At 39.5% G+C, this 13245-nt stretch overlaps 1 protein-coding gene across 1 annotated transcript; it reads left to right on the top strand.

Moving 5' to 3' along the window:
• Positions 1-12859, top strand: LOC145866072 (uncharacterized). Its single transcript, XM_082970936.1, has 2 exons — positions 1-13; positions 10930-12859. The coding sequence occupies exons 1-2, from the start codon at positions 1-3 to the stop codon at positions 12084-12086; spliced, it is 1170 nt and encodes a 389-aa protein (XP_082827062.1). The 3' UTR covers positions 12087-12859.
• Positions 12860-13245: the final 386 nt, after the last annotated feature.

Genomic DNA, 13245 nt, shown 5'->3' with positions numbered 1-13245 from the left:
ATGATAAAGGCAGGTGTGATGTAATATGGAAGACCGGTCTATTCCCTGTGATGTAAACAACAACAGAAAGAACTTCAAATTAAACCAATCGTTTAAACCAACGTTTTGGAAATACATAACGCTATCTAACCAAATATCAAAGAATGTTAGCTATATGCAGTTATCTTAGCCAGCCAGCTAACATTAGCTATTTAGCCAACTAGTTATGGTCAGCGAGCTGGAGCCCAACTACAAGAGACCAGTTAGAACCCGATTAACAAAACCCAACTAAAACATAACTGCAGATCAGAAGAGCAGAGACATACAGAATGATGGCTGGGAAAATCCTCAACATCCAAAATAGATAGATTCCAGAAGTCAGTCAGCTAGTGCGCTAGCAGTAAGCCAAGGTGGAAAAAGTGACAAAACTCCCGTAGTCGACTTCACAGAGAACATGCTGGAAAGTAGTGATGGGGAAACAAAGCTTCCTGAAGCATTGACGCTTTTCAGCCTGTTGTGTCAACAAAAAAAAACAAAAAAAACGAGCAAGCAGGTTGATATCCCACGGCAAGAGGCACCAGAGCTACTGTGCTAACGGGTTCCCTCTAGATAACACAACCACACAGTTCATGAAAAGCATGAGGTGTGACTAACGTTTGCAAGCTTGAGCTAGATATCAACCTAGTGTGACCTTCCTGGTCCCTCAAGTCAGTGAGTCAACACAGGAAGGAGCAATGAATGGAAAGTTCATTTATTTCCAAAGCTGAAATGATGGGACACACACAGTATGGATGAATGATCAGTAGTGACGGGATATAAATAGCACTCCCATAGCAATTCTCCATAAATCTGCCCTATAATATACTAACAAAAAAAGAAATCAAGATGTCTGTCAAAGTTATTATGATCATATAGTGGATTTAACAGTTCCTAATAATTCCTAATTGACTATAATAAAATAATACATTGTTTCCATGTGTAATCTCATATTCACAACATCAGAATAAACTGTCATCCATTTTAGTATCAAAATATATCAAATTAACCTGGAATATTACTCAATGTCCCCCTCTGGTGGTGAAGAAGTATAATCCACCTAAACTAACAGAACTGGGCTGATAAACTGGCTGGTGTTCATGAGTTTATAAAACACATACTTTATACATGTCATAAATTACCTGCATTGATGAGATACACAGTGTGGATGAATGATCAGGATATAAATAGCACTCCTAAAGAAGATGCAGTGTGGATGAATGATCAGGATATAAATAGCACTCCTAAAGAAGATGCATTTTCCAGTTTGCTACCAACTTGAAAGAGGGAACTTTAGCATAAAACCCACATGGAAAACTGAGATTCGGCAAATAACATATAAAGAGAGGCCAAACCAACAACAGAAGTTACTAAAACATAAATTGCTAATTTATGATTTAAAAGGTGAATGGTTTATGATCTAATGTCAACTTTATACATTTCTATCCCAGGACCACTCAATTTCCAAATTCTCCATAAATCTGCTTTGGATTACCCAGAATCCCATACCTTTATCACTGACTGTAATGTAAAGACACGAGCAGCAGTCTAAGGTCCTGCATCTCAGTGCTAGAGGCATCACTACAGACCCTGGTTCAAAACTAGGCTGTATCATAACAGGCCGTGATAGGGAGTCCCATAGGGCAACGCACAGTGGCCCAGCATCGTCTTGGTTAGGGTTTGGGCAGGGGGTTTGGCAGGGGTAGGTCCGTCATTGTAAATAATAATTTGTTCTTAGCTGGCTTGCCTGGTTAAATAATGGTTAAATACATTTTTTAAATGTAACTTCATTACACCGTTACACTGGCATACAAACTCGGTAGCATAGAGTTGATAATACATATGACGTTGGGAAATAGTGCATTGTGGGTAGTTTAGAAGATTTCCCGAAATAAGTTAATACATTTGTAATAATGCAAAAACATAGCTGTTTGTACTTATAGGTAACCATATCGTGACTACAACTAGCTTACTAAGTCTTTAACCACGCTGTGTTGTTACACTGGTGAGTAAAAACTCATGCTTCCTACACTTTAACTTTTTGTCTGACAATAAAATAAACATTTTACTCTACTGTGTTACCCACTCCAGTCAGCAGATGGCGGTCTGGGAATTTAAGGTAATGCTGTTGGTGTGACGTATAATCTAGTGGACGGAAAGCTTCTTTCAACAGTAGTAACAGTTAGTCAGACACCACGGTAGCTTGCTAGACAAAATAGCCGAACAATAAAGCTCATTAGACGCTTTAGTGTATATTAGCCACTGTGTTTTAAACCCACTTCTGTCGTCTAGTTAGTTATCCGATTTAATTTCATATTTACGGTGTTGTTGTTATTAGTCAGCTAGCGGGCTGGTTAAGTTAGCATTAGCCTAGCTAGCTAACATCTCCGACCATGCGTTCACTAAGCTACTCTCCTCCTGCTAAAGAAGAGGTCTGCTGGACGGAGAAAGAAGCTCTCGTCAAAGAGGAGGAGGAAGAGGAGGCTGTTTCAATACAAAAACAAGTAGAGGGTGAGGCTGTTACCGTGAAAGAAGAAGAGAAAGATGTTACAGTGAAAGAAGAGGAAGACGTTACAGTGAAAGAAGAGGAAGACGTGTTCAGAGTGAAGGAGGAGGAGGATGTTACAGTAAAAGAAGAGGAGGATGCAGTTTTTGGAGTGAAAGAGGAGGAGGGGGAGATGACTGTCACATCGAAGAAGGAAGAAGAGGAAGAATCTGGATTTCTGGGCCCGGTTTCCCAAAGGCATGTTAAGGCATCCAATGGTTTTAACGATGAACGGGCCCTGATTAACACTAGTAAGTACTGTCTTAAATACAGAGGCACAAACTCTGCAGTTGTTGAACTGATGTGTGGTGTTAAAGGGGAAATCTGCAATTGTTACATCCATATTGTGACTTTTTAATTATTTATTTATACCCATTGATTCTTGAAGAATATAACACATGTCTCATGAGCTTAGTTCAACTGTTGTACCCCATCAGAACCCCAAATAGGCTTTTTTTACTCCAATGTCTAGAAACAATCAACACTGTATAGCCTCAACATGGTTAAAACTATAATGTTGATATCATGGATGGTCAGTCTTTGCATCCATAGGTCTATCTGTCTGTAGTTACATTTCTCCAGCCCCATAATCATCTTATTACCAAAACAGTGGTGGAATGACAGCTTTGTTGTTGTTTGAACTGCAGATTGCTGGGTTGTGTGGGTTTTTTAAACAGTAACAAAATGGCTGCCCAGAGGCTTGGTTTGGTAAACAGCTGAGGGATGGGGGAAGGAGGAGTGTAACCACTCAAATTTATTCATCCAGGATGTCATAATGATAGTTTAACCAGGTTTCTAGGATATATAGTATATTCTAGAATTCATCCATGATGTCATAATGATAGTTTAACCAGGTTTCTAGGCTATATAGTATATTCTAGAATTCATCCATGATGTCATAATGATAGTTTAACCAGGTTTCTAGGCTATATAGTATATTCTAGAATTCATCCATGAGGTCATAATGATAGTTTAACCAGGTTTCTAGGCTATATAGTATATTCTAGAATTCATCCATGATGTCATAATGATAGTTTAACCAGGTTTCTAGGCTATATAGTATATTCTAGAATTCATCCATGATGTCAAAATGATAGTTTAACCAGGTTTCTAGGATAAATAGTATATTCTAGAATTCATCCATGATGTCATAATGATAGTTTAACCAGGTTTCTAGGATAAATAGTATATTCTAGAATTCATCCATGATGTCATAATGATTGTTTAACCAGGTTTCTAGGCTATATAGTATATTCTAGAATTCATCCATGATGTCATAATGATAGTTTAACCAGGTTTCTAGGCTATATAGTATATTCTAGAATTCATCCATGATGTCATAATGATAGTTTAACCAGGTTTCTAGGCTATATAGTATATTCTAGAATTCATCCATGAGGTCATAATGATAGTTTAACCAGGTTTCTAGGCTATATAGTATATTCTAGAATTCATCCATGATGTCATAATGATAGTTTAACCAGGTTTCTAGGCTATATAGTATATTCTAGAATTCATCCATGATGTCAAAATGATAGTTTAACCAGGTTTCTAGGATAAATAGTATATTCTAGAATTCATCCATGATGTCATAATGATAGTTTAACCAGGTTTCTAGGATAAATAGTATATTCTAGAATTCATCCATGATGTCATAATGATTGTTTAACCAGGTTTCTAGGCTATATAGTATATTCTAGAATTCATCCATGATGTCATAATGATAGTTTAACCAGGTTTCTAGGCTATATAGTATATTCTAGAATTCATCCATGATGTCATAATGATAGTTTAACCAGGTTTCTAGGATAAATAGTATATTCTAGAATTCATCCATGATGTCATAATGATAGTTTAACCAGGTTTCTAGGCTATATAGTATATTATAGAATTACCAGTGTAGATTTCCTGTGGAGGCAAATTATTAGAGCTGTTGATAAGTCATTGTATAATATTCAGCCAATTTTTTTCATGTCATTACATTAAAGGCGAAACATACCTAGATTCAATAACATTCATGCATTGGTTTGAAACCTTTGTTTTAAACCCTTCTCAAATTTGGAGCCTTGACGGGTTTGTAAAAAACGGTTTGTCAAAAAACACTTATTTATTTAAATGTAACCTTTATTTAACTAGGCAAGTCAGTTAAGAACAAATTCTTATTTCCAATGATGGCCTACCCCGGACGACGCTGGGCCAATTGTGCACCACCCTATGGGACTCCCAATCACGGCCGGTTGTGATACAGCCTGTAGTGACGCCTCTAGCACTGAGATGCAGTGTCTTAGACCGCTGTGCCACTTGGGAGCCCCAAAATCATGTTCTAGTGCTGTCCCCACCTAAAATACATCTTGGTCAACCAAGAGTCATCTGTTCTTTCTACCAATCGCTCCATGTGTTTTAATAAAATCAACTATATGTACGTAACTTGTCTGATGCTTTAAATAAGCCCCTTTCAAAAAATGTAGAACTAAGAACAGATATAGCCCTTGGTTCACTCCATACCTGACTGCCCTCGACCAGCACAAAAACATCCTGTGGCGTACTGCACTAGCATTGAATACTGCCCGCGATATGCAACTTTTCAGGGAAGTCAGGAACCAATTCACAGTCAGTTAGGAAAGCAAAGGCTAGCTTTTTCAAACATACATTTTTATCCTGTCGCTCTAACTCCAAAAAGTTTTGGGACACTGTAAAGTCCATGGAGAATAAGAGCACCTCATCCCAGCTGCCCACTGCACTGAGGCTAGGAAACACTGTCACCACCGATAAATCCACGATAATCGAGAATTTCAATAAGCATTTCTCTACGGCTGGCCATGCTTTCCTCCTGGCTACCCCAACCCCGGCCAACAGCTCCCCGAGCCTCCCCAGCTTCTCCTTCATCCAAATCCAGATAGCTGATGTTCTGAAAGTGTTGCAAAACCTGGACCCCTACAAATCAGCTGGGCTAGACAACCTGGACCCCTACAAATCAGCTGGGCTAGACAATCTGGACCCTCTCTTTCTCAAATTATCCGCAGCCATTGTGGCAACCCCATTACTAGTCTGTTCAACCTCTCTTTCGTATCACTCTAGATCCAAATTGTTACAGACCTATATCCATCCTGCCCTGCCTTTCTAAAGTCTTCGGAAGCCAAGTTAACTGGTATGGGCTATGTGGGACGCTAGCATCCCACCTGGCGGCAAATTCAAAACAGCAAAAATCTCATAATTCAAATTTCTCAAACATACTACTATTTTACACCATTTTAAAGATACACTTCTCCTTAATCCAACCACGTTGTCCGATTTCAAAAAAGGTTTTACGGTAAAACATTAGATTAAAAGCCACACAGCCATTTTTCCAAGCAAGGACAGGCGTCACAAAAACCAGAAATACAGCTAAATTTAAGCACTAACCTTTGATGATCTTCATCAGATGGCACTCATAGGACTTCATGTTACAGAATACATGTATTTTTTGCTCGATAAAGTTCATATTTATATCCAAAAAACCCATTTTACATTGGCCCGTAATGTTCAGAAATGCTTTTCCTCTGAAAACTTCCGGTGAATGAGCACATCAATTTATAGAAATACTCATCATAAGCGTTGATAAAATATTAAACTGTTATTCAAAGAATTATAGTTAAACATCTCCTTAATGCAACCGCTGTAACAGATTTCAAAAAAGCTTCACGGGAAAGCACACTTTGATAATCTGAGTACAGCGCTCAAAAAACATCAGGCAATACAGATACCCGCCATTTTGGAGTCATCTAAAATCATAAATAGCATTATAAATATTCACTTACCTCAGAATGCACTCCCAGGAATCCCAGGTCCACAATAAATCTTTTATTGTTCGATAAAGTCCATCATTTAAGTCCTTTTTGTTAACGCGTTCAGTAAGCTACTCCAAATGTAGGAAGCGCGCCGAAAATTTCACGACGAAAAGTCAAAAAAAGTTATATTTACGTTCGTAGAAACATGTCAAACGATGTATAGCATCAATCTTTACGGCCTTTTTACCATAAATATTCAATAATATTCCAACCGGACGATTCAAAATGTCTTCAAAAATGTAATGGAACACAGCTACCTCTCACGTGAAAGCACACAACTGAGGCCATGTCATTCTCTCAGTCATATCACTCCAGGAGCTCTTGTTCACTCCCTGTTCACTGCAAAAGCCTGAAACAACGTTCTAAAGACTGTTGACATCTAGTGGAAGCCTTAGGAAGTGCAAAATGAACCCTAAGTCACTGTATATCAAATAGGCCCAGTCTTGAAAAACTACAAACCACTTCCTGGTTGGATTTTTTCTCAGGTTTTTGCCTGCCATATGAGTTCTGTTATACTCACAGACATCATTCAAACAGTTTAGAAACGTCAGAGTGTTTTCTATTCAAATCTACTAATAATATGCATATCCTACCTTCTGGGCCCGAGTAGCAGGCAGTTTAATTTGGGCACATTATTCATCTGAATTTCCGAATACTGCCCCCTGTCACCAAAAAGTTAATAAACAGATCACTGACCATTTTGAATCCCACCGTACCTTCTCCGCTGATCCGGTTTCCGACCTGGTCACGGGTGCACCTCAGCCACGCTCAAGGTACTAAACGATATCATAACCGCCATCGATAAAAGACACTACTGTGCAGCCGTCTTCATCGACCTGGCCAAGGCTTTCGACTCTGTCAATCACTGTATTCTTATCGGCAGACTCAATAGCCTTGGTTTCTCAAATGACTGACTCGCCTGGTTCACCAACTACTTCAATGATATAGTTCAGTGTGTCAAATCGGAGGGCCTGTTGTCCGGACCTCTGGCAGTCTCTATGGGGGTACCACAGGGTTCAATTCTCGGACCGACTCTTTTCTCTGTATATACCAACGATGTTGCTCTTGCTGCGGGTGATTCCTTGATCCACCTCTACGCAGACGACACCATTCTGTATACATCTGGCCCTTCTTTGGACACTGTTAACCTGTGGGGGCAGTATTTACACGGCCGGATAAAAAACATACCTGATTTAATCTGGTTATTACTACTGCCCAGAAACTAGAATATGCATATAATTATTGGTTTTGGATAGAAAACACCCTAAAGTTTCTAAAACTGTTTGAATGGTGTCTGTGAGTATAACAGAACTCATATGGCAGGCAAAAAAAAACCTGAGGAGATTCTGTTCAGGAAGTGCCCTCTCTGACCATTCCTTGAGCTTCTTGGCTCTGTTTATTGAAGACTGAGGATCTTTGCTGTAACGTGACACTTCCTACGGCTCCCATAGGCTCTCAGAAGGCGGGAAAAAGCTGAATGATGTAATTCCAGGCCCTGGCTGAAAAACTTTTGCGCTTTTGCTAAGTGGTCTATCAGAGGACCATTGGCTTAGGCGCGTGCACGAGTCAACCCCATGTTTTTTTTTTTTTTTTTTCTTTCGTCTTTGAGCCTAAACACGCTTTCCTGGTCGGAATATTATTGCTTTTTTACGAGAAAAATGGCATACATTTTTTTTTAAACAGCGGTTGACATGCTTCGAAGTACGGTAATGGAATATTTAGAATTTTTTGGCACGAAATGCGTCGTGCTCGTCACCCTTCTTTACCATTCGGATAGTGTCTTGAACGCACGAACAAAACAGAGGATATTTGAACATAACTATGGATTATTTTGAACCAAACCAACATTTGTTATTGAAGTAGAAGTCCTGGGAGTGCATTCTGACGAAGAACAACAAAGGTAATAACATTTTTTTTTTTTGTAAATCTTTTGGTGAGGGCTAAACTTGGTCGGTGTCTAAATAGCTAGCCCTGTGATGCCGGGCTATCTACTGAGAATATTGCAAAATGTGCTTTCACCGAAAAGCTATTTTAAAATCGGACATGGCGAGTGCATAGAGGAGTTCTGTATCTATAATTCTTAAAATAATTGTTATGTTTTTTGTGAACGTTTATCGTGAGTAATTTAGTAAATTCACCGGAAGTTTGCGGGGGGTATGCTAGTTCTGAACATCACATGCTAATGTAAAAAGCTGTTTTTTGATATAAATATGAACAAAACATGCATGTATTGTATAACATAATGTCCTAGGGTTGTCATCTGATGAAGATCATCAAAGGTTAGTGCTGCATTTAGCTGTCTTTTGGGTTTATGTGACATTATATGCTAGCTTGAAAAATGGGTGTCTGATTATTTCTGGCTGGGTACTCTGCTGACATAATCTAATGTTTTGCTTTCGTTGTAAAGCCTTTTTGAAATCGGACAGTGTGGTTAGATTAACGAGAGTCTTGTCTTTAAAATGGTGTAAAATAGTCATATGTTTGAGAAATTGAAGTAATAGCATTTCTAAGGTATTTGAATAACGCGCCACAGGACGATTTCATCCCACCTTCCCTAGAGAGGTTAACAAACCTCCAAACGAGCTTCATTGCCATACAACTCTCCTTCCGTGGCCTCCAACTGCTCTTAAACACTAGTAAAACTAAATGTATGCTCTTCAACCGATCGCTGCCCGCACCCGCCCGAGTAGCATCACTACTCTGGACGATTCTGACTTAGAATATGTGGACACCTACAAATACCTAGGTATCTGGTTAGACTGTAAACTCTCCTTCCAGACTCATATTAAGCATCTCCAATCCAAAATTAAATCTAGAATCGGCTTCCTATTTCGCAACAAAGCTACCTTCACTCACGCTGCCAAACATACCCTCGTAAAACTGACTATCCTACCGATCCTTGACTTCGGTGATGTCATTTTCAAAATAGCCTCCAACACTCTACTCAGCAAACTGGATGCAGTCTATCACAGTGCCATCCGTTTTGTCACCAAAGCCCCATGTAGCACCCACCACTACGACCTGTACGCTCTCGTCGGCTGGCCTTCTTTACATATTCGTCGCCAAACCCACTGGCTCCAGGTCATCTATAAGTCTTTGCTAGGCCGCCTTAACTCAGCTCACTGGTCACCATAGCAACACCCACCCATAGCACGCGCTCCAGGAGGTATATCTCACTGGTCATCCCCAAAGCCAACACCTACTTTGGACACATTTCCTTCCAGTTCTCTGCTGCCAATCACTGGAACAAATTGCAAAAAATCGCTGAAGTTGGAGACATATATCTCCCTCACTAAATTTAAGCATCAGCTATCTGAGCAGCTAACCGATCGCTGCAGCTGTACACAGTCCATCTGTAAATAGTCCATCCAACTGCCTACCTCATCCCCATGTTTTTATTTACTTTTTTTGCTCTTTTGCACACCAGTATTTCTACTTACACATCATCATCTGCACCTCTATCTCTCCAGTGTTAATTTGCTCAATTGTAATTACTTCGCTGCTGTGGCCTATTTATTGCCTTACCTCCTTACTCCATTTGCACAACTGTATATAGATTTTTCTATTGTGTTATTGACTGTATGCTTGTTTATCCCATGTGTAACTCTGTGTTGTTTGTGTCGCACTGCTTTGCTTTATCTTGGCCAGGTCGCAGTTGTAAATGAGAACTTGTTCTCAACTGGCCTACCTGGTTAAATAAAGGTGAAAAACAAAATGTACAAAAAAATACATTTAAAAAATCATAAGTTTATTGACAACACCCAAATGGATACTGTCATTAACTCGGTTCTTAATACTGTAGCAAACATTATATTAAGCAGGACATTCAAGCGAGCTTTACAATTATAATCCAAAGTAGTGTGAAATGCACTCATAAGCAACCTGGAAATGGAAGTTACTTCCCTGAGTTTTCCCCCATTCAGAATACATTGTGAAAAACTAAAATCTTTGCTCACCATTTTTGCTCCAGGCAGATATAGTACATCCATAACTAGTGGTTTCCTCATTAGCAGATATACTACATCCATAACTATCGGTTTCCTCATTACCAGATATACTACATCCATAACTAGTGGTTTCCTCATTACCAGATATACTACATCCATAACTAGTGGTTTCCTCATTACCAGATATATTACATCCATAACTAGTGGTTTCCTCATTACCAGATATACTACATCCATAACTAGTGGTTTCCTCATTAGCAGGGAGGAGTTTCTACAACCAAATTGCATGTGCATCGGAAAAACAGAAAGGGGCCTATATTGGAGACCAAAAGTCGTCTGGCACACTGCTTAGAGTTTCAACAACTCTAATAATTTATTTCTAGCCTACAATCATTGATGTTACTACGAATGTGAAAATAAGACAAAATATGAATGTTCTTGCTCATTTTAAGACAATTGTTAAATCATGTTAACATTCATTACAGATATCAATTGTTGTATAACATCATGGCTACGATGTTGGCATCACCTTTTACAGTGGATTTCTGCTGTTGTGGGCCTTTAAATCATCTGTCTGACTTTGTTGTTCACACAGGAGAGATACTTCACTATCTTGGATCCTCTGGGGAGCCTCAACAACCTCATGATGCTGACAGGGCAGAGAAGAGTCTCTCCAGATCAGAACACCTCAAGAAACACCTGCAGAGATCCACAGGGAAGAGAACTCACTGCTGCTCTGACTGTGGGAAGAGATTCACCTCATCAGGCATTAAAATTCATCAGATAATTCACACAGGGGAGAAACCTTATAGCTGTACTCAATGTGGGAAGAGATGTACTACATCTGGCCATCTAACTCAACACCAGAGAACACACACAGGAGAGAAATCTTATAGCTGTGGTCAATGTGGGAAGAGGTTTACTCAGTCAACCAGCCTGATATCACACCACAGAACACACACAGGAGAAAAACCTTATAGCTGTGGTCAATGTGGGAAGAGTTTTGTTCAATCTGGCCAGCTGACATTACACCAAAGAACACACACAGGAGAGAAATCTTATATCTGTGATCAGTGTGGGAAGCGTTTTGGTCGATCTGGAGGTTTGACAGTGCACCAGAGAACACACACAGGAGAGAAACCTTATAGCTGTGATCAGTGTGGGAAGCGTTTTGGTCAATCTGGAGATCTGACAGTGCACCAGAGAACACACACAGGAGAGAAACCTTATAGCTGTGATCAATGTGGGAAGAGTTTTGCTGCACCTAGCACACTGACTCGACACCAGAGAATACACACAGGAGAGAAATCTTATATCTGTGATCAGTGTGGGAAGCGTTTTGGTCAATCTGGAGATCTGACTGTGCACCAGAGAACACACACAGGAGAGAAATCTTATAGCTGTGATCAATGTGGGAAGGGTTTTAGTATGTCTGGCTCTCTGACTTTACACCAGAGAACACACACAGGAGAGAAATCTTATAGCTGTGGTCAATGTGGGAAGAGTTTTGCTGCACCTAGCACACTGACTCGACACCAGAGAATACACACAGGAGAGAAATCTTATAGCTGTGATCAATGTGGGAAGAGTTTTAGTAGGTCTGGCTCTCTGACAGTGCACCAGAGAATACACACAGGAGAGAAACCTTATAGCTGTAATCAATGTGGGAAGAGTTTTGGTCGATCTGGAGAGCTGACAGTACACAAGAGAACACACACAGGAGAGAAATCTTATAGCTGTGACCAGAGATAATCTGATAAAAGACCTCTGATCAAATATCAGAAAATACATGAAGGAGTTGTTAAATGATATCAATATATTTTAATGATGTCACAATGTAGAACCCTAAACGTTTGTCCCCTGTTCTATTGATTTCAACATGATATGGATATTAGCCTCAGGGGGAAAATCCAGGCTCTGAATTGGAGGATTACTATTTATGTGATTTAACAAAAAGTGACTAACAAAAAAAGAGCTGTGTTACATTTACAGCATTGGTGACCCACTTGAATCAAAATGTAGATAGCTGTTTTCTACAAATTGTCCTCTAACCAGGGATGTACACATTATTCCCAGATTCCGTGTGGTTTTGGAGCTGTTAGTTTTTACAGGACGTGCAACCTCATCTCCCTCCTCTCGCGCAATTGATTTCAACATGATATCGATGAGTTATGACATCGATGAGTTATGACAAGTAAGTGTTCCTTTGTTTAGCGACCCCTACATTTAAATGCATCAGTCCAAAATGTAGCTGACTGTCTTCTGCAGGTTGTCCTCTAACCAGTGAGGTGAAATATATCTCCCATTTCCATGTGTTTTTTTTAGATGTGTTAGTTTCAACAGCACGTACAACCTGATTTCCCCCCTAATCGATATCAGTGATTTATTGCTACTTGTCAAAACAAGGTGCTTGTTTAAAAAAAATACAAGTAATATGATTATTGTGGCAGATGTTTGTGTATATAGCACATGTTATGTTTAGGTTTTCAATTTATCCCAAACTGTTTCTGCATATTGGTTATTGATTTGGACACGTTTAAACTGTGTTTTGACATTGGGGCTATTTCATATTTTCATTTCATGTAACATTTAGTAATCATGATTATGCAACCAACTGACAATTTTTTGGTACAATTATATTGACATTGCTGCCCTGCTTTTAGAATATCAGGGTTCATTCCCAGATGTGCCAACCCAAATATACAAGAGCATGACATTGGGGACTGGGCCCCGTTCCAACAACATGCCTATCTAGTGAACCCTGAAAAGAGAGAGAAACTCTGCAGTGAGGTGGAAAGTTACTACGGATATTGCAGGAGTTTCCTCTTGAAATCAGACATGTCTGTGTCCTATTGGAGATGAGTTTTGTTTGGGCTCGTTCCAAGAGGACGAGAGTTCTAGAAGCTAAGGA

Source organism: Salmo salar, unplaced genomic scaffold, assembly GCF_965601325.2.
Source record: "Salmo salar unplaced genomic scaffold, fSalSal1 ptg000129l, whole genome shotgun sequence".
Classification (NCBI taxonomy): domain Eukaryota; kingdom Metazoa; phylum Chordata; class Actinopteri; order Salmoniformes; family Salmonidae; genus Salmo; species Salmo salar.
Note: the sequence above shows the minus strand (reverse complement) of the source record. Positions and strands in the feature narration are given on the sequence as shown.